The sequence below is a fragment of the Garra rufa genome, chromosome 5 (assembly GCF_049309525.1).
Source record: "Garra rufa chromosome 5, GarRuf1.0, whole genome shotgun sequence".
NCBI lineage: Eukaryota > Metazoa > Chordata > Actinopteri > Cypriniformes > Cyprinidae > Garra > Garra rufa.
The window spans coordinates 5,223,236-5,248,103 of NC_133365.1; the positions used below are offsets into that span (position 1 = coordinate 5,223,236).

General features: G+C 32.9%; 2 protein-coding genes across 6 annotated transcripts in view; both read left to right on the forward strand.

Moving 5' to 3' along the window:
* clip1a (CAP-GLY domain containing linker protein 1a) overlaps positions 1-24,868 on the forward strand; it is a 275,509-nt gene that overhangs the window by 23,267 nt on the left and 227,374 nt on the right. For 3 of the 5 annotated variants that reach the window (XM_073840788.1, XM_073840789.1, XM_073840790.1), the window contains 16 exons: positions 1,304-1,519; positions 1,658-1,798; positions 1,889-1,974; positions 3,038-3,158; positions 3,395-3,447; positions 4,837-4,954; positions 6,714-6,799; positions 7,789-7,909; positions 8,648-8,700; positions 8,821-8,938; positions 10,353-10,405; positions 10,520-10,637; positions 10,726-10,873; positions 11,871-11,923; positions 13,060-13,187; positions 14,571-15,951. In XM_073840788.1, the coding sequence (XP_073696889.1) occupies positions 1,304-1,519; positions 1,658-1,798; positions 1,889-1,974; positions 3,038-3,158; positions 3,395-3,447; positions 4,837-4,954; positions 6,714-6,799; positions 7,789-7,909; positions 8,648-8,700; positions 8,821-8,938; positions 10,353-10,405; positions 10,520-10,637; positions 10,726-10,873; positions 11,871-11,923; positions 13,060-13,187; positions 14,571-14,799 (1,842 nt within the window). In that variant the 3' untranslated portion in view covers positions 14,800-15,951. Of the gene's footprint in view, positions 1-1,303; positions 1,520-1,657; positions 1,799-1,888; positions 1,975-3,037; positions 3,159-3,394; positions 3,448-4,836; positions 4,955-6,713; positions 6,800-7,788; positions 7,910-8,647; positions 8,701-8,820; positions 8,939-10,352; positions 10,406-10,519; positions 10,638-10,725; positions 10,874-11,870; positions 11,924-13,059; positions 13,188-14,570; positions 15,952-24,868 lie in introns of those variants that run through there. The other 2 variants (XR_012355615.1, XM_073840791.1) reach the window with 2 other exon arrangements.
* cdca5 (cell division cycle associated 5) lies at positions 18,959-24,444 on the forward strand. Its single transcript, XM_073841344.1, has 5 exons — positions 18,959-19,249; positions 19,398-19,477; positions 20,551-20,613; positions 20,700-21,206; positions 23,546-24,444. Exons 1-5 carry the CDS (start codon positions 19,081-19,083, stop codon positions 23,624-23,626), a joined length of 900 nt encoding a protein of 299 aa, XP_073697445.1. The 5' UTR covers positions 18,959-19,080; the 3' UTR covers positions 23,627-24,444.

A 24,868-nucleotide genomic window follows, 5' to 3' on the forward strand; every position in this document is an offset into this window, starting at 1 on the left:
TTTTTACTTATTTATTTTTTACTTATTTATTTATTACTTATTTATTTTTAAATTTTTTACTTGTTTATTTTTTTAATTTTTTGTTTATTTTTTAAATTTTTTACTTATTTTTTAAATTTTTTACTTATTTATTTTTTAATTTTTTACTTATTTATTTTTTACTTATTTATTTATTTTTTTAATTTTTTACTTATTTATTTATTACTTATTTATTTTTTAATATTTTACTTATTTATTTATTTTTTAATATTTTACTTATTTATTTATTTTTTAATATTTTACTTATTTATTTTTTAATATTTTACTTATTTATTTTAAGTTTTTACTTATTGATTTTTAAAAATTTTTACTTATTTTTTAATTTTTTTTACTTATTTATTTATTTTTTATTATTTATTTTATTTTTTAATTTTTTTTACGCCTTAAGCAAGGGACAAGAATTATGGAAACTATGAGTTCATGAACAAGATGTTTATTTTCTATATTACAGGTAAAGCCATTTAAATTAGAGGCAACCACTGCATTTTTAAACAATCTACAGTAGAAATAACAAAAAAAATAAACAACAGTTCTTTCTTAGTCGTATCAAGTGGAGATAATAAATGCAGCCAAAATCAAAGTAGGCTACTCTCTCAATATTCAAAGTGCAAACAGAGACCGAATTTTTCAAGCATGGTACAGAGATATAGACAACTACACGATCTATTATAGCCTACAGCCTAGATATGTTATGTAGCCTAATTTGGGCACATGGGGAAGTCTCTTTCTAAACGCTGGGTATTAAAATTGCTTTTGAATGCACGTGCATGTTTTACTTTCGGTTTCGTTTTAACGATTGCTTGAAACTCAGAGGTGCTGAGCGTGCATTCTACAATACAAGACATTCATTTAACAAAAATAATTTGAAAGTGGGTAAACACAAACAGGATTTTGAAAATTGTGTCCCCAGTGGAAATTACTCCCCTGCATGATCGGAACTCTTCTGCTTTTATCATTATCGTTTTTTAATCATTTGCACAAACTTCATTGCAATAAGTGGTGCGTGATATGACAAATTTGGGTATTTTGACAGGGAGTGATTGATGGCTAATATCTAAAATCTGCATTATAGTTAAGTCTGTAAAGATGTAGTTAGGCTAGAGAAAGTTTTGTAAAAAAATTAAACAAGCCGCACCAAAGCAACTACTTGCACAAATGCTCCCAAATATATTTTGAAGTTGCGCAGAATAAATTTTAGGAGCATATGCGACCACAACGATTGCAATTTTGAACCCCGCTTAAACATTTTCTCATGCGTTCTCAGGAGAAGAGCGCTGAAGACAATCAGGCTAAAGCCAAAGACATGCTTGCTGTGGGAGAGAAAGCTGTTGCCGATGCTGTGGAGCATCATTCAAAAGAAATGCAGGAATTACAAGACAAGTTTGATAAAGTGCAACAGGAGCTCCGCTCGTCTCAGGATCAAAGCCTGGAGCTGAAGAAACAGATTGATGAGCTGAAGACCTTCGAAGAAAAAGCTAAGGTAAGACTTCATTTATGCAATGCTTCATTTTTGAATAAGCTTGGAACTATGTGTAAATGAGCAGTTGTAAATGTATGTTAATTCATAAAAATATGTTAAATGGCAAACTTTCTGTCGCCGCTGCTGATGTGACCCTAGGTGTCAGAGACGGCAGAGCAGGCTGCACAGGCCTCACTGGAGACACTGACCCAGGAGAACCAGCAGCTGCTGACAGACAAGTCTGAGGCTGAGGATCTGGTGAAGCAGCTCAAGAACTCTGTGCAAGAAATGCAGAGCAAGGTGAGTACATGTGAAGGATTTTCATAAAATACTCCATTTTTACTGGTGTCTGCTTCAGGCTGCTCATGGTGATCTCTGTATCTGTTGTAGCTGGACACACTGAAACAGCAGAACACAAAGTATGAAGAGAATCTGAACTCTGACAGTCAGAAGATCAGCAGCCTCACCAAAGACATGTGAGTTTGATAGCCATTATAATTGTATTAGAGCTGGGGAAAATAATGTGTTATTTTAAAATTGTAACTTGTGTTAACAAAGCATACACTACAAAAAAAAAATACATTTCTTAGATTTTTTTTGTCTTGTTACTCTAAAAATTTTTAAATCAAGAAGGATTTTCTAGACAAGTAGAAATGATTGTCTTGTTTTTAGAAAAGTCACAGTAGGGTAAAATAAATAATAGTTATCGCCTTACTTACCCAGTTAATTGATTACATTGATACTACATTTTATGTATTACAGGTTTTCTAAAATGTTAGGTTTAAATATGCAAATGAGCCATTATTTAATGAAGTATGCATTAATTTGCATACATTTGTAGTACAAAAATCTAAACGCTGGATGAAGTCAGTTTCAAAGTTCTTGTTTAATTTTTTTGACGTGTTAGAGTCGAATGTTTTTACAGAGGGGATTTTGGGAATCTCATTTCTTGTTTTGTCACTCCATAATTCAGAAAATACCAAGAACAGACAGTAAACAATGTGCTATATATAATCAAGCAAAGTATATCTGAACAAATCTCTCTAAAAACCTTCAGGATATAGACAGGAACAAAAATGTAAAGTTTGGTTTGGTTTTCAGAAAGCAGCTTTTATTGTTTTTAAGATTTTTCGATATTTTGGCTGGAAACAAGACAAAATCTAAATAAGAAAAGCATTTTTTGCAGTGTAATATAAGCATAAATATGCGCTGCATAAAGTTCCTGTCTTAGATTTTTTTTTTTTCGTTTCCAGCCAAAATATATAAAATTCTTAAATCAAGAATGATTTCCTAGATGAGTCTTGTTTTCAGAAAAAACTAGTCAAAATTGAGTTATTGCGTAAAATGTGCAAAATAATCTGAAAACAGAAAACACAATTATTTTTCTTACCCCATTAACAGATTATTGCTTGCACTTGTTTCTTTTGAAAACAATGGTTTGTTTGTGAGTGAAGTTGACAGTGGTCCTCAATCAGGGCACTGGGACAACAATAAACCTCAAAGGATGCCTTAATAAATCATCATAATTGTGTGTTTCAGTGAGGAGCTAAAACAAGCAGCTGCCGAAAAAGACCAGACAGTGGAGGATCTGAAAAATGAGAAGGAAAAGCTGACCGTGGAACTGTCCAGCAGCCACAAAGACAGCGACATCCTGCTCAACGTATGTGAACTAAATTATATGTGCAGATTTTCACCCTTTCACTTTCAAAATCCTTTTTCTGCATGTCAAAGAAGAAAATACTAATTTGAATGAAATAAACCAATGGGCCATTGTTTTATTTAAATATATTGCAGACATGGTAGTTTGTTAGCTAGATAGCTGATCTCATGATCTCATTCATGTGTTATTTTGTAAGAAGTGGATATCTTATTCTCTTTATTGTCATCTTAATGCAGCTCAAAAAGGAGTGTGACAGTCTCAATGATCAACTGAAGGAGGTGAAAACCAGGTAATGAACGTTTACAAACAGACATTTATGTTCATATAGAAAAGGTTTCACTATCATTATTCAGTGATCAGTCTGTCTCATGAAAAATGCTTTTCATAGAAATGTCATACAAGCTGTCTTCCTGTGTGAGTTCTGATGGGTTGATTTAGGTCTGAGCTTGATTTTTAGTTTCAGTCAGTCACTGCCCCTCAACCTCAAAACATATAAAGGAAAATGCTTTTTTTTTTTTTTTTTTTAGATTTTTTTTTTTTTTTTTAGATTTTTTTTTGTCTTTGCTTCCAGCCAAAATATCAAAAAATTCTTAAATCAAGAAGGATTTTCTGGACAAGTAAAAATTATTGTCTTTTAAATTGCAAATGAAGTGAGTTTTTGTTTAAAACAAGCTAAATAATCCGCCAATGGGGTAAGAAAAATAGTCTTATTTCATGCAGAAAACTACTTTTTTTTTTTTTTTTTTTTTTTGCTTACCCCATTGGCAGATTATTTTGCTTGTTTCAGGCAAAAATTCCCTTGATTTTAGCTTCTTTTTTTCTGAAAACAAGACAATTTTTACTCCTATGGAAAATCTTTCTTTGTGTTTGGTGTGGCTGGAAACAAGACAAAAAATCAAAGTAAGAAAAGCATTTTTTGCAGTGCAGAAAATCTCAACCGCTAATAGAAAATTTAAAAAAGCGTTTTAAAATTGTCCATTTTTAGATTTTTTTTGTCTTTGTTTCCAGCCAAAATATCTAAAAATTCTGAAATCAAGAAGGGTTTTCTAGAGGAGTAAAAATTATTGCCTTGTATTCAGAAAAAAAAGTCAAAATTAAGTGCATTTTTGCTTAAAACAAGCAAAATAATCTTGTTTTCTGTTTGAAATACGATTTTTTTTTCTTACCCCATTGGCAGATTATTTTGCTTGTTTCAGGCAAAAATTCCCTTAATTTTAACTACTTTTTTCTGAAATCAAGACAATTTTTACTCATCTTAAATCCCTCTTGTTTTTAGAATTGTTTGATATTTTGGCTGAAAACAAGACAAAAAAATCTAAGAAAAGCATTGTCTGCAGTGCAGAAAATCTCAACCTCTAATAGAAGTTTTTAAAAAGTGATTCAAAATTTTGTCCATCATGACAAATTCCTTAAATTCTTTAAATTCTTAAAGTTGAAAGTTATTGCAGTTGTTCTGAAGTCGTGTAGTAGTATTCCTATTCATCAATGTGAAATATGAAAACTTTTTAGAGCGGCATGGTTTTTACTGTATGGAAAGCAGCATGAACATTCTGCTAAACGTTTCTTGTTTCATGGATGATGGAAAGTCAGTTTTGGACAGTATGAGGGCAAATAAGTGATGAATACAGTTAAATTTGTTGCTGGTATGCACATGTCAAACAGTCTCTGTTCTGCACAGGGAAAGCACTTTGAAACGTGAAACGGAGAAGGAGAAAGCAGCTCTTCAGCAGTCTCTACAAACACAGAGTGCCTTGGTCTCAGAAAAGGACAAAGATTTAGACTCTCTGAGAAATGAGGTAACATCAGAACTGAATTAAATGTTAAAAGTTAGACATTTATGAATGTGTAAGGTCTCAATTATAAGATTTATTGGAACATTTTTGGATTGTTGTGAAAAGTTTTACAAGAGGAGTAAATGCTTTAAGGAATCCTGTCAGTTATTTTAGTCAAAACACTTCCAATAAAATTAGGCACTATACTGGGATAAAATAGCAGCGTTAAACAGAAATAGGAACCTTTTCGTCTGTTTTGTTGTGTATGTGACTTTGGACAAGTAGCACTGGTATATTTGTAGCAATAGCCAAAAATACATCGTATGGGTCAAAATGAACCATTTTTCTTTGATGCCAAAAATCATTAGAATATTAAGTAAAGATCATGTTCCATGAAGATATTTTGTAGATTTCACACCATAAATATATCAAAACTTTTTTGATTAGTAATATGCATTGCTAAGAACTTCATTTGGACAACTTTAAAGGTGATTCACTCAATTTTTTTTTATACCCTCAGATTCCAGATTTTCGAATAGTTGCATCTCAACCAAAAATCGTCCTTTTCTAACATCAACAAAAAAAAAAAAAAAAGCTTACTCTCAAATTCAAAAAATTGACCCTTATGACTGATTTTGTCCATTTTTTTGGCACCCATTTTGTCAATCATGTGAGTGACAGATTGTTTTTGATAAACGATGCGAGCACATAAGCACCTGTAACTTTTATAATCATTTAAAATTAACAAATTAACATTAACATTTTATGGCGACTTGAAAACAGTATACAGCCACAAAACTTAACCACTAGTGTGATTACAATGTGATTAAAATTGCTTTCTAATCTTAAATGTGCTGTTATTGCTGTTTCCCTAAGCATTTTCAAACAGCAGCTAAAAGCTCATCTCTCTTCTCCTTTAAGGACACTGCAAAAAATGCTTTTCTACCTTAGATTTTTTGTCTTGTTTCCAGCCAAAATATCAAAAAATTCTTAAATCAAGAAGGATTTTCTAGACGAGTAAAAATTATTTTCTTGTTTTCAGAAAAACAACTCAAAATTAAGTGAGCTTTTGCTTAGAACAAGCCAAAAAATCTGCCAATGGGGTAAGAAGAAAAATCTTATTTAAACAGAAAACAATATTATTTTTCTTACCCCATTGGCAGATTGTTTTGCTTGTTTCAAGCAAAAATGTACTCAATTTTGACTTTTTTTTCTGAAAATAAGACATTATTTTTACTCGTCTAGAAAATCCTTCTTGATTTAAGAATTTTTAGATATTTTGGCTGGAAACAAGACAAAAAAGCTAAGCTAGAAAAGCATTTTTTGCAGTGGACAAACCGCTTTATATTTCCTCAATTGTAAGTCGCTTTGGATAAAAGCATCTGCTAAATAAATAAATGTAAATGTTATTCAGTCTTTCAGTATAGCTGAGATACTAGCAATGATTTGTAGACATGTGCATCACAAATAACAGGATTAGTACTACTGAATTAGTAATAGTACAGTATTAGTATCCCTGAATCATTCACATAGACGCATTTAAACCTGCAGAATGTCTAACCCCTGCATCTTTGGTTTTTCTTCTCTTTTTTGCTATTTGGGGATGAGTGTATTTCTGTGTAATCTGAAAACAGATGAGAGAGCAGAATGTTACGTAATTCTCTCGTCGGATGTTTGCAGAGTTTTGCATATTTATTAGTGGCTGCTTCAGGTTGTCCTGTAATGTCTATATTTGAGATGATCAGAGGATGTTTGTAAATGGTTTTCTCTGTATCTGTTGTAGCTGGACACGCTGAAACAGCAGAACACACAGTATGAAGAGAATCTGAGTTCTGACAGTCAGAAGATCAGCCGCCTCACCAAAGACATGTGAGTGTCCTCAAACTGTGTCTCTGTTCTGTTCTGTTCTGTTCTGACATCTGAGAAATTTCTCTGATATTTACTGTTTTGTATTCAAGTTTAAAATCTTGTCTCAGTGTATTTTTTTTTCCAGCATTTTCTCACCCTCAAGTTGTTTCAAACCTGCATGAGTTTCTTCAGCTCTTGAAGACAAAAAAATATATTTTGAAGAATAAGAGTAAGCCAATCGTTGACATTAGCCATTGACTTCCATAGTATGAAAAAAACTGAAAATAATATGGAAGTCAATGGCTACCAGCAGCTGTTTGGTTACACACTTTCTTCCAGAGATGATCTTCTGTCTTCAGCAGAACAAAAACTCATTCACTGCAAAAAATGCTTTTACTTACTTGGATGTTTTGTCTTGTTTCCAGCCAAAATATCTACAAACTCTTAAATTAAGAAGGATTTTGTAGACAAGTATAAATGTTCTTGTTTTAGAAAAAAGTAAAAATTTAGTGCATTTTTGCTTAGAACAAGGAAAATAATCTGCCAATGGGGCAAAAAAAAGTCTTATTTCAAACAGAAAACTAGATTATTTTTCTTACACCTTTGTCAGATCATTTTGCTTGTTTCAAGCAAAAAACGCACTCAATTTTGACTTGTTTTTTCTGAAAAAAAGTCAATTTTTACTCGTCTAGAAAATCCTTCCTGATTTTAGAATTTTTAGATATTTTGGCTGGAAACGAGACAAAATCAAAATAAGAAAAGCATTTTTTGCAGTGTACTGGTTTGAAACACCATAACAGTGAAAATACAATGACATAAATTTCATTTTTGAGTAAACTAACCCTTGTAATAATAACTTAGTTGACATTTGTGTGAATAACAACCAGTAAATATCGGTCACCATCCATAGAACAGATCAGAGAATGGTTGACAACTGCTTTTATTTGTAATTATTTTTACCCAAGTAAGAATCCTTTGTGATTTGATGTTTTATCTGTTTTGTGTTTCAGTGAGGAGCTAAAACAAGCAGCTGCTGAAAAAGACCAGACAGTGGAGGCTCTGAAAAATGAGAAGGAAAAGCTGACCGTGGAACTGGCCAACAGCCACAAAGACAGCGACATCCTGCTGAACGTATGTTAACCAAATGATATGTTTCATTTAGTCTCTTTATTTCATTTGCATCTGGAAGTTTGTCTTACTGAAATATTCAGTGTCCTGGTCATTGAGCTGACTTCATTTATGTCAGTCATTTTATGCGTTAAATTAGGGATGCACCAAATGTTTGGCAACTGAAATTATTCAGCTGAAAAATTGTTCTGTCAAATAACATTAAATAGTAAGACAAAAACAACAGCTCTATTAATACATGTATTCTAACATTCTCCTTTGCTCAGCAAGACTGTATTTATTTGTGCAATAAAAACTCATGCCTGATTCAAGAAGGGGCTCTTAAAATGGTCAAAGAATATTATTGCACTAATTTATTAATTTTAAGTTAAATATTGCTTTGTTGGTAGACTATAATGTCTACTAGAATGTTACAAATGTTCAGTGTTAAGTAAATATGTTTTAATTGGTGTTTTGTAATTAGATTTTTTTTTTTTGAAAAGCAAGACAAAACTCTAAAAAGCACATTGTGGCTATTTAATTTATGCAGTGGGGAAAATTTTTTTTCTAAATACATGAGGGAAAAAACACGAAAAACCATGTTCGGTAATATGCCTTCGGCCCAGTGTTTAATTTTGTTTGGCTTCAGCTTCGGCCAAGAATTTTCATTGTGGTGCATCCCTACTTTTAATACAATGTTGTGATGATTAATGTGTAAATTTAAGAGGTGAAAGCCCTAAATCTGATTCACTCTCAATGCAGCTGAAAAAGGAGTGTGACAACCTCAATGATCAGTTGAAGGAGGTGAAAATGAGGTAAGGAATGACTCATGCATCAAGGCATTGGTTGCATTGTTTCAACTGTATTTGTGCTGAACCTGTAAACCCCAAGTGAATGAAAGCAGAAGCACTGATCACAGTCTCTGTTCTGCACAGGGAAAGCACTTTAACAAGCGAGTCGGAGAAGGAGAAAGCAGCTCTTCAGCAGTCTCTACAAACACAGAGTGCCTTGATCTCAGAAAAGGACAAAGAATTAGACTCTCTGAGAAATGAGGTACTGTGGATGGTTATATAATGATGCTGTGTGATATCTGAGTGGAAATGTCATTGACGGAGACTGACAGTAATTCTGTATAATCAGTGTTTATCTGTGTTTGACAGATGAGGGCTTTAACACTGATGTTGTTCACAAACACGTCTCTCTTTCAACTATATTGCAAGGTTTCATCAAACCCTAACTTGGAGATTATAGATTCAAGATGACTTTGACCAAACACAAAATATTTGGGAAGATACACTGGAAAAAATGCTTTTTTACTTAGGTTTTTTTGTCTTGTTTCCAGCCAAAATATCAAAAAAAAAAAAAAAAATCTTAAATCAAGAAGGATTTTCTAGATGAGTAAAAATGATTGTCTTGTTTTCAGAAAAAAAACTAAATGAAGTGTTTTTGCCTAAAACTAGCAAAATAATCTGCTAAAAGGCTAAAAATAAGATTTGTTTTTCTTACCCCATTGGCAGATTATTTTTCTTGTTCTAAGCAAAAACTCACTTAATCTTGACAAGAAAATAATTTTTACTTGTTGAGAAAATCCTTCTTGATTTGAATTTTTTTTTTAGATATTTCATATGGAAACAGCCAAATTAAATCAATTAAATCACCTGTTTGTTTGCATGAGCTTCAAGGTGTTTGGACACTTATAGTTGCTGCTTCTGTGTATATTTCAAAAATAAAATAATTATAGTAATAAATGTACACATAATATTTGTAAAGCTGCAATATTTCTTAAAATATGTAACTTTATCTTTTCCATCATGTTAAACTATTACTTTTGGACGGGCAGTTTTTAATTTATCAGTTTCTGTTCAGAGACAAAGTTTTTTCATGTCGTTTTTTTATTGTGGTGTCTTTGTTTGTTTTTTTTCTCTTTATTTATTATCAAAACCAACTCTAAAATTGCACATTAAAAACTAAAAATTTGTTAATTGTACACTGCAAAAAATGCTTTTCTTAGATTTTTTTTTTGTCTTGTTTCCAGCTAAAATATCTAAAAATTCTTAAATCAAGAAGGATTTTCTAGACTGGTAAAAAAATTGTCTTGTTTTCAGGAAAAAGAAGTCAAAATTAAGTGCATTTTTGCTTTAAACAAGAAAAACAATCTGCCAAGAGTTTTTAGATGTTTTGGCTGGAAACAAGATAAAAAATCTAGTAAGAAAAGCATTTTTTGCAGTGTATGGTTACATGTTTACTTTGGCAGTATCTAGGCAGAAATAGCTGAAAAGTGGACAATACTTTATAATAAAAGTCTGTAAAAAAAAAAAGACTATTTGACATTTTATACTATTATAATATGTGAGCTGTGGTTTCTAATCTAAATGATAGGCACTTTTACTGATTTGCTACATTTTTAAAAGCTGAAAATATTAATGCATGATAAAGATTTCATGATTAAATTCTGTTCTTAATGCAGTTGAAAAAGGAGTGTGACAGCCTCAATAGTCAGCTGAAGAAGATGAAAATGAGGTGAGCAGTGACACCAAATTAAATGCAATTTAATTTTGTACCACGTTTAGAAGTCTACAGTCCTGCTTTAATGAATGGAGAATGCAAACATCATGCAATCTCTCGTTTGCACAGGGAAAGCACTTTAACAAAAGAAACAGGGAAGGAGAAGGAAGCACTACAGCAGTCTCTTCAAACCCAGAGTGCCTTGATCTCAGAAAAGGACAAAGAATTAGACTCTTTGAGAAAAGAGGTACAGTGATATGTGTTTGAGTTAAAGTGTGTCTATGTCAATTTCAGTTTTGCTTGATTTATTTTTCTGTTGTGGTTCCTGTGAGCAGATAGCAGGTTTGCGTGATTCGACACAGACGCTGCAGTCCAATCTGAAATCTCACAGGAGTGAGAACACAGTTCTGCAGGAGAGACTGAAGAATCTGGAGAGGAGTTTAGCTGACGCTCAGATCGGCAGCACAGGAGACGACGGCTCCGGTACAACCCCACATCTGACCTTATATTCCAGCTGTTAAATACAGATAACACAGGCTCAGATGCACACATTAGAAAGAAACCGTAGAATGATTATTAATTGCATTTGGAAATTGCAGTGGAAAATAATTATTGCACTTAAAAATAAAGGTGCTTTTAAAGGTTCACTGCAAAAAATGCTTTTCTAGCTTAGATTTTTTTTGTCTTGTTTCCAGCCAAAATATCTAAAAATTCTTAAATCAAGAAGGATTTTCTAGACGAGTAAAAATCATTTTCTTGTTTTCAGAAAAAAACAAGTCAAAATGAAGTGAGTTTTTGCTTAGAACAAGCTAAATAATCTGCCAATGGGGTAAGAAATTTTTTTTTATTTCAAACAGACAAAACAAGATTATTTTTCTTACCACATTGGCAGATTATTTAGCTTGTTCTAAGCAAAAACTGAAAACACTGAAAACAAAAAAAATGATTTTTACTCATCTAGAAAATCCTTCTTGATTTAAGAATTTTTAGATATTTTGGCTGGAAACAAGACAAATCTAAGCTAGAAAAGCATTTTTAGCAGCGTTCTTCACAGTGATGCCATAGAGGAACCATTCTGGGTTCCACAAAGGACCATTCAGTCAAAGGTTCATTAAAGAACCATCTCTTTCTTACCTTTTTATAATCTGAAGAACCTTCTTTCACCACAATGAACCTTGAGAGATTCTTCAGATGTTAAAAGTTCTTTATGGAACCATTTAGACAAAAAAAAGGTTCTTCTATGTCATCGTGAAGCACCTTTATTTTTAAGAGTGTACATAGAAGAATTCACTCAGACTGTAGATTTAATTTTCATTACATTGAATTTCGATTCTTCCAGACAGACTGTAGTTCTGCTATTGCATTTTTGCTGAACTTCAAACTTTTTGATTTTAATCTGTTACTTTAAACTAATCCAATCCGAATTTATAAGCTAATTATATTTCTATGTAACCGTTTGCATGTTTTATGCTCCAACCAGATGATTCTGCTTTAAATACATGGAAGGAGGCGAAGGAGAATGCTGAGCGGCAGGTATGCAAAGGAAACTATGAAGCCTGTGTTTATAATACATTATAAGGGTATTCTTAAGGCATTATAATGAATGCATAATGCATTATAAAAATACAAGGTAATATAATGTAATATGATATAGTCCATTATAAATGAAGTAGATTTAATATGCCATCCATTGTGTGTTATAAATAATCATAATCTTAAAAGTTGTAACTTCAAATACTCAAGTGTTATAATGCATTATAATTGTTATGATTATTCATGAGATGATATAACATATTATAAGGTTTTTATAATGTATGTTTATTTATTTGTAATTGTAGTGACATACTGCTTAAGTTTCAGTGTTAGTGCAAAACCTGCTTTAAAATGAAAGTCTTTCAGACATTTTTCTATCTTTTTATAAACTTGAAGGACATTTAGTCTAAACGCCTACATTGTCTAAGTTTGACTACAAAGTTGCAATTAAATGCATGAAATATTCTCATTACAACAAATGTGAATTTCCTAATAAAAAGAGTCAAAATCATGTCTTCAAACTCTGGCATCCTGCAAATATGAACATGCAGCTTTTTTGGACATATTAAATAAACTGTTGTCCTTGGAAGCACATTTTAAAATCCTTATTTGATGCGAAGCAGAACATTGAGGATTTCCAGGAAGCGGATTTCAGAAGATGCCTAATTCCACCTTCAGATTTATAATTGAGAAACATCCTAAATGAGATCAGCACAACCCAATTAAACTAAAAGATTTGGAAGGTCGCTGGGACCAAATCAACTACATTTTAAGTTGACCAGATTGTCTGTGTAATGAGCCTTTCATGGCCTCCTTTATGAGTCTGTTGTTATCTCTGAAGCTTTTTTACTGAACTGTGATGTTGAACTACTCTAGGACTCTTTCAATGAAGTGAGACCAGAATTCGTGTTTTATATAGTTAGTTTCATATAGATTTTTCTTACCTTTCATATAGTTGGAGCTGGCAAGGCACTAAATGATAAACAATCAATCAAACTTCTTATATTAAAGCAATGCCATGAGAAAAGATGAATCTCAGTGCAACTGAACATGGTTTCTGCAGCTCTGTGGGATTATAAGATTATGAATTGCACATTTGAAAGACGTTTGCTGATCAGCTTCTTTCTTTGGGACAGGTCCAGTTCCTGAACTCTGTTATTGTGGATCTGCAGCGGAAGAACGACGAGCTCAAATCTAAACTGGAGAAGATGGCTGAAGCGGCGCTCAATGGCAACGGTGCAGCTGAAACAGACACGCATAACAGGTGCTTTGCTTAGTTTTTGCATCTCAGCAGACAAACTAATGTACTTTCGTTTAATCTTCATGCATAGGTTTTTCACCCAATTAGAAGATCGTCAGGTTGGCTTTTAGTTCTTCAAACAAATGTCATTCTGTACACTATATATAAATATTTAGACGAGTATTTCTAAATTTAAAGATTTGTATATTTTTATTTTTTATTCGTTTATTTGTCTTTAAAACATTCCTGATGAATTGTTTAGAATTAAATAGAATATTTCAGCTTGGGTTACCCATGCCATATCCAACATTTTATGTTGATATGCAAAAAAGTGAGAGAAAAAAATGTGTGTTTAATTAAAAATAAAAGGCTGTTAATATACACCACTAGTCAAAAGTTGTTAAACAGTAAGACTTTTAATGTTTTTATTAATGTTTCAATTTTTTAAAAAGTCTTTTCTGCTCACAAAGCCTGCATTTATTTGATCCAAAGTACAGCAAAAGCAGGAATATTGTGAAATATTTTTACTATTTAAAATAACTGCTTTCCATTTGACTATATTTTAAAATATAATATATTTCTGTGGTCAAAGCTGAATTTTCAGCATCATTATTCCAGTCTTCAGTGTCACAGTGTCATCTTTATTATTATTATTATTGTTAATATTTTAAAAAGCTTAGTTTTTCAGCATTGTTTGATGAATAGAAAGATCCAAAGATCAGCATTTGTCTGAAATAAATAGCTTTTGTAATATTATTAAATAGAAATAATACTTTTATTTAGCAAGGGTGCTTCAAATTGATCAAAAGTGATGAGAAAGACATTTATAATGTTACAAAATATTTCTATTTCAGATAAATGCTGTTTTTTTTTTTTTTTACTTTCTATTTATCAAAGAAACCTGAAAAAATTCTACTTGGCTGTTTTCAACATGATAGTAAATGTTTTCGAGCAGCAAATCAGAATATTAGAATGATTTCTGAAGGATCATGTGACTGGAGTAATGATGCTGAAAATTCAGCTTTGAAATCACAGAAATCAATTACATTTAAAATGTATTCAAATAGAAAACGGTTCATTTAAACAGTAAAAATATTTTAACATTTTTGCTTTACTTTGGATTTAGATTTCTAAAGGAACATGTGACATTGAAAACTCGTGTAATGATGCTGAAAATTCAGCTTTAATCACAGAAATTAATGATATTTTAAAATATATTCAAATAGAAAGCAGTTATTTTAAATTGTAAAAATATTTCAAAATTTTAGTTTTTTTTTTTTCTGTACTTCAAATCAAATGCAGGCTCAGTGAGCCGAAAAGACTTTTTCTTAAAACATTAAAAATCTTTTGACTGCTAGTGTATAAGTTTGTTTCACAATATCTCACCCCTTGTGTTCTGTCCTCTAGTCACACGGAGCCAGAAATGAAGAAGAAGCCCCCTCCGCGTCTCTTCTGTGATATATGTGACTGCTTCGACCTTCACGACACGGAGGACTGTCCCACGCAGGACCAGATGCTGGATTCTCCTCCACACACCGCTTACCACGGCAGCCCCAATGACCAGCGGCCCTACTGTGACATCTGTGAGGTGTTCGGACACTGGACGGAGTCCTGCAACGACGATCAGACCTTCTAGACGCTTCACATTTGTACTCGCAATACTATGCCTTCAATCAAACAATGCACAAGAGACTAGCGTACGTTTGTGTGGTTTGCCACCAGATAAGCCTAAACCTTGCAGTCACTTTAAGCAAGCATCAGTAGTCACTCAGTGGCAATTTGACCTGCCTTTATTGCACTGGATGACTGTTAGGAGCGAAAAGGGTTTCAGGTTTGCTTCGAAAGTACCTTGCAGTTCTTTTATATGATGGTGAACCAGGAAATCTGGAAACTACGGTTCTCTTATACGCTTGAAGACGTCTGTGATCTTCAGTGCTGAGCTCTGGTGGAGGAGAGGCCTTTCACATATCAAGACATATTAATATAAAGAGTAAGTTATTCTAGTATTGTGAAAATCTCATCATTTCTAAATCATTTATTATCTTTCAGAATGACTGTTAGGAAAACATCTGCAACTTTTGGCCAAAAAGAAGTAAAAAAGTACTTGCACTGCAAAAAATGCTTTTCTTATTTTTTTTGTCTTGTTTCCAGCCAAAATATCTAAAAATTCTTAAATCAAAAAGCATTTGTAGACAAGTAAAATTATTTTCTTGTTTTCAGTAAATAATCAGTAATAATCTTATTTCAAACAGAAAGCAAGATCATTTTCTAACCCCATTGACAGATTATTTTGCTTCTTTAAAGCAACATTTTGAAATTTTGACTCGTTTTTACTGAAAACAAGACAATAATTTTTCCTTGTCTAGAAAATCCTTCTTGATTTAAGAATTTTAGATCATTTGGCTGGAAACAAGACAAAAAAGTCTAAGTAACAAAAGCATTTTTTTGCAGTGCAGGAAAACTTTGCAACTTTTGCCCAAAAAGAAATGAAAAAAAAAAAAAAAAAAATTCTTACTTAGATTTTTTTGTCTTGTTTCCAGCCAAAATATCTAAAAATACTTAAATCAAGAAGAATTTGTAGACAAGTAAAATTATTTTAGTTTTCAGTTAAAACAAGTCAAAATTAAGTGGGGTTTTTTTTTGTGCTCAGAACAAAGCTAAATCATTTTATTTCAAACAGAAAACAAGATTATTTATATTCTTACACCATTGTTAGATTATTGTGCTTGTTCTAAGCGAAAACTCACTTCATTTTGACTTGCTTTTACTGAAAACAAGAGAATATTTTTTACTTGTCTAGAAAGAAGATATTTTGGCTGGAAACAAGTAAAAAAAAATCAAGAAAAGCATTTTTTGCAGTGCAGGAAAACGTTTGCAACTTTTGCCCCCTAAAAATGAAAAAAAAAAAATGAAAAAAAAAAACTAACCACACTGCAAAAAATGCTTTCTTTCTTAGATTTTTTTTTTTGTCTTGTTTCCAGCCAAAATATTTAAAAAAAAATCTTAAATCAAAAAGCATTAGTAGACTAGTTAAAATTATTTTAGTTTTCAGGAAAAACAAGTCAAAATGAAGTGTTTTTATTGTGCTTAGAACAAGCTAAATCATCTGCCAATGGGGTAAGAAAAATAAGATTTCAAACAGAAAACAAGATTATTATTCTTTCCCCATTGGCAGATTATTGTGCTTGTTCTAAGCAAAAACTCACTTCATTTTGACTTGCTTTTACTGAGAACAAGAGAATATTTTTTACTTGTCTAGAAAGTCCTTCTTGATTTAAGAACTTTTAGATATTTTGGCTGGAAACAAGTCAAAAAGATCTAAGAAAAGCATTTTTTTTTGCAGTGCAGGAAAACGTTTTGCCCAAAACTAAATGAAAAAACAAGTAACCACCATCTTACGGTTTCTGTTCCTTTATTATACTTGATCTGGTGTGTATGAAATCGTGAGTGTTTTCAGTAAAGTGTGCGAATGTTTCGCAGGTTGTTTGTGAGACATTTATTTGTATAAAGATCTAAGGGGGAAATTTTAAGAAAATAAACTTCAAGAAATGTCTTTTAAGTGCAAAAAATATTCTTTGTGTTGTATGTTGATGCTAATGTGCTGCTCTAAAATAAACCTGGCCCTCAAGAACATCTTGTACTGTCTGCAGAAAATGTAGGGCTATTTGGCTCTTATCCGAGCCAGATGTTGTTTTTGAGAATCAAACTGCCTGATGAATAAAGCAGTGAGTTACAATAAACATTGTTTTCAAATAAATTAACAGTTTTGTCTGATTGTCAATCACAAACATGATCTGCACAGGTGTTTCCCAAACCTTTCTCTCATTTACTTCACTATACACTCCAGAAATGTGTCCAATATAAACATTGGATGAACATTGGTAATAATTCTAAACTGAATATCCTTCATTTTTGGTAGAACTGGCCATTTAAGATTATTACCATTTATTTTTAAGGGCAGACACTGCAGGCAAAAATGCTGTTTTTTCATGCACCTGTCAAGTTTGAGATTTGGGGCTTTTTGGTGTTTCATAAAGTGTTTTTTCAGACTAGTGGAAAACATCCAAAAGACACTGTTAAGTCTGTCTTCTATAGCGCTTTATCTATTTGTGTCAATAGATTTCAATTACAATACAGATTTTTAAAGGCCAAGAGATAAATCTCCACTTCAGGAGCACTTACACACACCACACTTGTGTTCCTGTCTATATCCTGAAGGTTTTTACAGAGGGATTTGTTCAGATAGAATTTGCTTGATTTTATACAACATTTTATTCCCCCAAAAATGGTAAAAAAAAAAAATACCTTGTTTTCTGTCTGTTCTAAGTATTTTCTGAATTATGGAGATCCCCAAAATCTCCTCCGTAAAGACATTTGACTCTAATATGTCAAAAAAATTAAACAAGAGTTTTAAAACTGACTTCATCCAGTGTTTAGATTTTTGTACTAGAAATGTCTGCAAATTAGAGCATATTTCATTAAATAATGGCTCATTTGCATATTTAAACATAACATTTGAGAGAACTTGTAATACAAAAAAAAGTTTGCAATTATCAATGTAATCAATCAACTGGGTAAGTAGGCTAAGACAATAACTATTAGTTCATTTTTTTACCCTATTCACCTGCAGTGTCTGTAAAAAAAATGTTTTATTTTTGAAGGTGTATTGAAGTCTGAAAAAAACGTACTTTTTAATCCATTCCCTATTACTCTGTTCTTACACGTCTTGTCCCCAAAATGTATTTCTCCAATCTTCAACTCAGGAAATTTAACTGATACATTTGAAAATGTGGGGTGTTTTGTATTAATTCTTTTTTAAATATATATTAATTATCTTAATTTAAAGGAGGGATGGCTTTACACAGAGTATTAAATTCCAGTGTTGGGGAAAGTTACTTTTAAAAGTAATGTGTAGCAATATTGAGTTACTCCCTAAAAAAGTAACTAATTACGTTACTTAGTAACTTTTTATGCAAAGTAATGCGTTATGTTACTTTTTTGTTACTTTTTAAATCTGGGCAGGGCTTGCTTGTTTGTTTTTAATATAAAAAGTTCTATTTTTGTCAAATGTAAAAGCCTTTTCACAGCAAAAGCCTCAGGATTAGAGAAAAGTAAATTGATGTCGGTACAGTAGACCGCAGAAGAACAAATGTCAACTCTAGCAATAAAAAAAAAAGGAAAACAAATGATAGATTATCTTGAGTAATTTTTGCTTTTTAGTATGGATGAATTGATCATCGAAGGTCGGCAGCAAAGACATCAGTTAATAAAATGAGATTAAATACATAAAGGATATTTATATTATTTAACATTTAATTATTGCAGGTTTTTTATTCACTTTGAAGATCACTGTTTCTGTGTTTTAGTGAGTGAGATGAATTAATGCATGTTCACATTTATTCTAGAACTAAAGTAACATCTTACTCACAATTTCTCTCAACATGGAGACATGTTATTTTACTCAGATATCTTCTTGTCAATTAAAAAGTAATGCGTTACTTTACTAGTTACTTGGAAAAAGTAATATTATTACGTAACTTGCGTTACTTGTAAAGCGTTACCCCGAACCCCAGGAACATTACATCTCAAATTTCTCCATGAATGAATTAAGTTGAATACATAGCTTCATCTAATAAATCTACAACATACAAAACTTTTTTTCACACCACTCTTGTTTGAATACTGTCTTTCTATTTATTGTACGGAAAATAATGTACTAACACACCGGAAGTCGTTGCTGTAGCCCCACCCCCTTCATCCGCACGTCCTGTTACTACTCGGGAAGGCGGGCGAATTTGAAAGAAGAGTGATTCGTTTACACCCGAAAAAAGAGATTTTTAATTATTTGTTTGATACAATTCATTCTAATAGACTGTGCAGTTTAAGTACAACAAAAGGCGCAGTTGTTTTAGTGTAGATGCGATATTGTCGTGGTCGTGGAATCGTAAGTTTATCGAGTGTTTGTCGTGTTAACTTACTGACCAACAGCGGTTCGCTTCAGTTTCTGGAGTTTTCTGTGTTTTCTGACAAGATGAGCAACAAAACCACACGATTATCATCGAGGAAAAGCAGCGATGAAATCCGAAGTGAGTGATTGTGATTATGTTTAATCTGTTAGCGAGGCTGCTAATGTCTGTTATGCTAGCGAACGTCGGAGGAACACTGATAGATATCGTTCTAATACTGAAGTGTTTTCCATGTTGTGTGAGTTGTGTGTTTGTTGTTTGTCCACAGAGTCAAATGGAAACAGTCCTCCTCGAAGGAGGTCCAGCAGGTTGTCTGCAAATGATGAGAATCTGCCCTCGAAAGCTGAGGTGAGTTCACTAGATAGTCAGTCTCTGATTGATGAGAGCTAAAAAAAGAGCATTGATTAAGCAAACTGACAGCATCATTATCATATGCTTCACAGTTAAAGAAATATAATGTATGTACAGTTAATTCCTTATATATAGATCAAATTAGGATTCATAAATCTGTATGTATATTTTAGATGCAACAAAATAATAACATATATTCATACACACTATGAGTCAAAAGTTGAACAGTAAAATGTTTTTTTTAAAGAAGTTTCCTCTGCTCACCAAGTCTGCATTTATTTAATCCCAAGTACAGCAAAAGCAGTAATATTGTGAAATATTTTTACTATTTGAAATAACTGCTTTCTGTTTGAATATGTTTAAAAATGTAATTTATTTCTGTGATCAAAGCTGAATTTTCAGCATCATTACTCCGGTCTTCAGTGTCACATGATCCTTCAGAAATTTGAGTGCAAGAGTGAAATTATTTAGCAAGAGTGCTTTAAATTGAACAAAAGTGATGAGAAAGACATTTATAATGTTACAAAAGATTTCCGTTTCAGATAAATGCTGTTCTTCTGAACTTTCTAGTTATCAAAGAAACCTGGAAAATTCTACTCTGCTTTTTTCAACATAATAATAATAATAACAACATATTTTTGGAGCAGCAAATCACAATATTAGAATGATTTCTGAAGCATCATGGGACCCAAGACTGGAGTAATGATGCTGAAAATTCAGCTTTGAAATCACAGAAATAAATTACTTTTTAAAATTTATTCAAGTGGAAAACAGTTATTTTAAATGGTAAAAATATTTCAGAATTTTACTGATTTTGCTGTACTTTAGATCAAATAAATGCAGGCTTGTGAGCAGAAGAGACTTATTAAACAAAGCTAATTAAACAATTATAATTTGTCAGTTGCAGTGATAATGAATGAACAAACACTATTTATATCTAATTCATTGATTAACAGTGTACTTAAAAGTGTTTCATTATAGTGGTCTTGTTATAAAGTGTAACTGAATCATGCAATGTAAACTTAGTTTCTTTATAACAGATGTGTATTATTACGTGTCTCATGTTTCAGGCTCCACCAGCGGCTGTGAAACGTTCAATCACCGTTAGGAAAATTGCACCCCGGAAAACTCAGGTAACTAACAAACTCTCTTTAGTATCATGTTTAGGATTTTGTTTTGCAAAAATGCATAATGTGATGATGTGTAAATGCTCCTGTAGGCCCTGTCTGACAGCAACAAGGAGAATGTGGAGCGATTATCTGAAGTGCCGACGAAGCTGTCCAAAGTCTTGACGTCGTCTCCAGCCGTGGCAGCGGTTCCCAAGACAGCCGTCCTCTCGCCCATCCTGCCTCCTTCATCTCCTTCATCTCAGCCCAAAGAACCAGAGCAGGACCCCGTTTGGTCCCAGAAGGTGCGGCGCTCCTACAGTCGCCTGAGTATGGGGGACAGGTCCTTCGAGAGCCCCAGATCTCATCCCGCTCCTTCCTCTTCTCCCAACACCCGAGAGACCCTGTTTGGTTTCGAGAGGCTTCAGACGCCAGAGGTGATGCGCAAAACAGAGAGATCTCGAACGGCTCCTCTGGGCTCAGTGTCCTTCTCGCTGGGTTCCTTCAACATCTCCGCCGCTGACGACAGCACCTCCAACCCTCCAGAGATCGATCCTAACATCCCGGGAGTGTGTCTGGGGAAGAAGACCACCAGGAGGAAGCGCGTACAACAGATAAAGGTGAGAGCGAGCAATTATATATCACTTATAAATGATTAAATACAAAATGAATAGTAGTTATTAAGATTGATGTGGTTTGGAATTGGTCAAATGTGCTTGGAAAAAAAAAAATGACCACAATACCAACATGCCTAATAATTATGCACACAGTGTAAAACATCTCATTACACTTTAAAGGTGAAGTGTGTGTACTCTTTAGGGCTGTCAAAAAAAACGAGTTTTTAATATTTTTAGAATAAAAAAAAACTTTTGAATGCAAAAACGGTGTGCTTTAAGGAGGCAGCCCTATCAGTGGTGCACAAGATGCAATTGTCGTTGCATTATAATGTTTTTATTAGCCTATCCAGTTGAAGCCACTAGATGCGGCGCTGCTATGTTGTTCATTAAAAAAATTGCAAAAAAAAGAAAACATCCATGCGGAGAACATCTTGTTTACATCAAAACTGAAACTAAGCCATACAGACAGAATGCTTTATTTTGCACATTTTCTAGAGGGACATCTATCACTTTTGCATGTTTAGAAAGCCATGTAAAATAATGCAAGTTGATTTAAAAAAAAAAAAAAACACATTTATCTAGAGATTGCAGGGTTTTTGTCCCCATCCTACTGCATCTCATGTATTTTGATGAAGTACACTGAGATTGGCTTTTGGTCCTTAGTATTAAACTGTTTATAGTTGTTTAAGCAACTTAATTATAATTGGTTTATAAACATTATTTCAAACATTATGCACTTTTTTTCATAGATAGGCACTTTATTTTATTGCTTTGAATAAATGTAGTAATACTCAGCAGAGAAGCCAAAAGCTTATTTTAATCCCCAACTGAAATTACGGACTTAAAATCTGAATATAATTCCATTTTTGATCATATTTAATCCTTAAATGCATACCTCATGTCTTTAGCGACCTGGGACGTCATTCACTACCCTCTCTCTCCTGTATTTTTTCAATTTTGACTTCAGCTTTCTAAGTATTCCTCAATCTATTAATTATAAACAATATAACAAAAAATAATAAAATATTACAAAGTGTGTTTTCTGATTATTTTTTTTGTAAAAAGTGTACAGGGTCGGTAGATACCCGAGATGTGTAATAGTGTAAGTATATTTCTGTGCACAAAAATATGTAAATATCTGATGACTAAATTCATGCAATTCACCTTTATTCCTCGAGGAGACACGGTTTTAAAGAAAATAATGACGTGATGTTTCACTCTTAATTATGGCAGGCATAAAACAACAGAATATCAGCAGCAAAAATTGAACTGGTTTGAATGGCTTTAATGCAGAGCAATTACTGTACGCAATAAAATACAAATGTCAGTGTTATTTGATGGTGGATGTGGTGAATAAGCCGCTAGCGATCAAGATATTGACTCTGAACTCATTGGAAACAATAGTTTTGAGAATATGGTTGAGATTGTGAATATCAGCCAGATGCTGAATGTACTGCGGATGACGGCGCTGGTAAAATCATCTGCTCAAATTGAACCCTTCTAAGTTTAAAAAGGTAACAAAATATGCTTTATTTTATTCTTACTTAATGGTTCTTAAAATACCAAGAGTTTTTTATGCTGGATATATATGTCCGGGTCGAATATGTAATAGTGATTGGTGAAACATTCATGCATTTCGGGGTTAAATACAAAATGTGAATGTAGTTTTTCAGCCATTTTGACAGCTCTAGTACTCTTAAAGGAAGAGTTCACCCAAATATGAAAATTTGTTGAACATCCAAGATTAGGATGAATTTGTTTGTTCATCAGATTTGTAGAAATGTGTCATTCCATCACTGTCTCACAGTGAATGGGTGCCGTCAGAATGAAAGACCAAACAGCTGATAACAACATCACAATAATCCACAGCACTCCAGTCCATCAGTGAACATCTGGAAAAGACAAAAGATGAAACAAATCCATCATTAAGGCATTTTGAACTAAAATACAAGTCCATAATCCATTATGCTTCCTCCAGTGATAAAGTGGTCTGGTCTGAATCAGGAGAGAAATCTGCACTGATCAAGCACCGTTTACAAGCCAAAAAGGCTCTAAACAAACATGTGGCTGGATTTTGATGTGAGAGACAACAGAAGATGGACTTTTTCACTGGTTTTGTTTCAGCTTTTGTCTTGTCAAGATGTTCACTGATGGACTGGAGTGCTGTGGATTATTGTGATGTTTTTATCAGCTGTTTGGACTTTCATTCTGACGGCACCCATTCACTGAAGAGGATCCATTGCTGAACAAATGATGGAATGACATATTTCTACATCTTGAACAGGCTGAGTAAAAAATGCTCAGTAACATGCTCCGTTTTCATTTTTTCCCTGCTCTTTCAGATGTCAGAGTTGGACGTTCTTGCTGCGAAGATGAATGCAGAGTTTGAGGAAGCTGAAAGTTTTGAACTGTTTGTTGAATGAAATTCCAAAAGAGCCCCACACACGCTCAGGACATTTTCAGAACACAAACCGCTCAGATTAATACTTCATTATCATTCATTACATTCACTGCCCTCTGTTTCTTCCTGCTTGCAAACTCTTAATAAACTGAAAGCATGTTTGACGAAATCAAACAAACAGTTCTGTTGTTCTGATATAATGTGGTTTTCACAATGCTGCAATCATCAATAAATCTTTGAAAGACATTCAAAGATTTAATCACTGAAAAAACGTGTTGGTCTTTCTGTGTTTATTTTAGTGTTTTCTTTTTTTACCATATTTGATTTATCTGTTTGGTTAAAACAATTTATGCCAAATCTCATGGTAGATCTGTTTATTACATATCTGTAGTGTCCTATTGTTTTAATAAATAGTATTTTAAAGGATAATAGCCTGACAGAGTTCTATTTTTTCTGCTAAAATGACAGCAGATGGTACATTGCTATATTTCATGCTACATTTATATTCGTAAATTCTGTCTGGCTAAATTATGTAATGTTTAAAAAGAAATAGATTATAGATTATTTGAGCTGTAGATATTTTGAACACTGCTGCACATGTGGTGTTTCACTGTTTGACCACTAGAGAGCAGTTGATCATCAGTGTGTTCATATGTGCATCTATTGCTGACTCTGTTCATGTTCAGAGCATTTGTTCTTCAGTATGATCAGTGTGTCTCAACACCATCCATCAGTAATCTAACAGAAGCAGTGGATCGGTGTGTGTTGAAGAGCTCTGAGAGACTGAAATAAGATCTGATGACATCTGTAGTTAACCTGATTGAGCTTTGCTGCCATCTGTATTTAAAATAAATAAATCTTGCATTATTTAACATAGTCTTTTGTTGTTTTGTCCTTTGTTTTGTGCCCCGAGTTTTAACTTCCAAAATGCAGCTTTAAAGGACTCTAAACGATCCCAGCCGAGGAAAGAAGGGTCTTATCTAGCAAAACGATCGGTTATTTTCTAAAAAAAATAAAAAAAATACAATTTATATACTTTTTAACCTCAAATGCCCATCTTGTCTAGCTCTGTGTGTACTCTGTTTAGAGATTAAAATGTATATAAATTGTAAATGTTTTTAGAAAATAACCCATTGTTTCACTAGATAAGACTCTTCTTCCTCGGCTGGGATCGTTTAGAGTCCTTTGAAGCTGCATTTTGGGAAGTTCAAACTCAGGGCACCATAGAAGTCCACTATATGGAGAGAAATCCTGAAATGTTTTC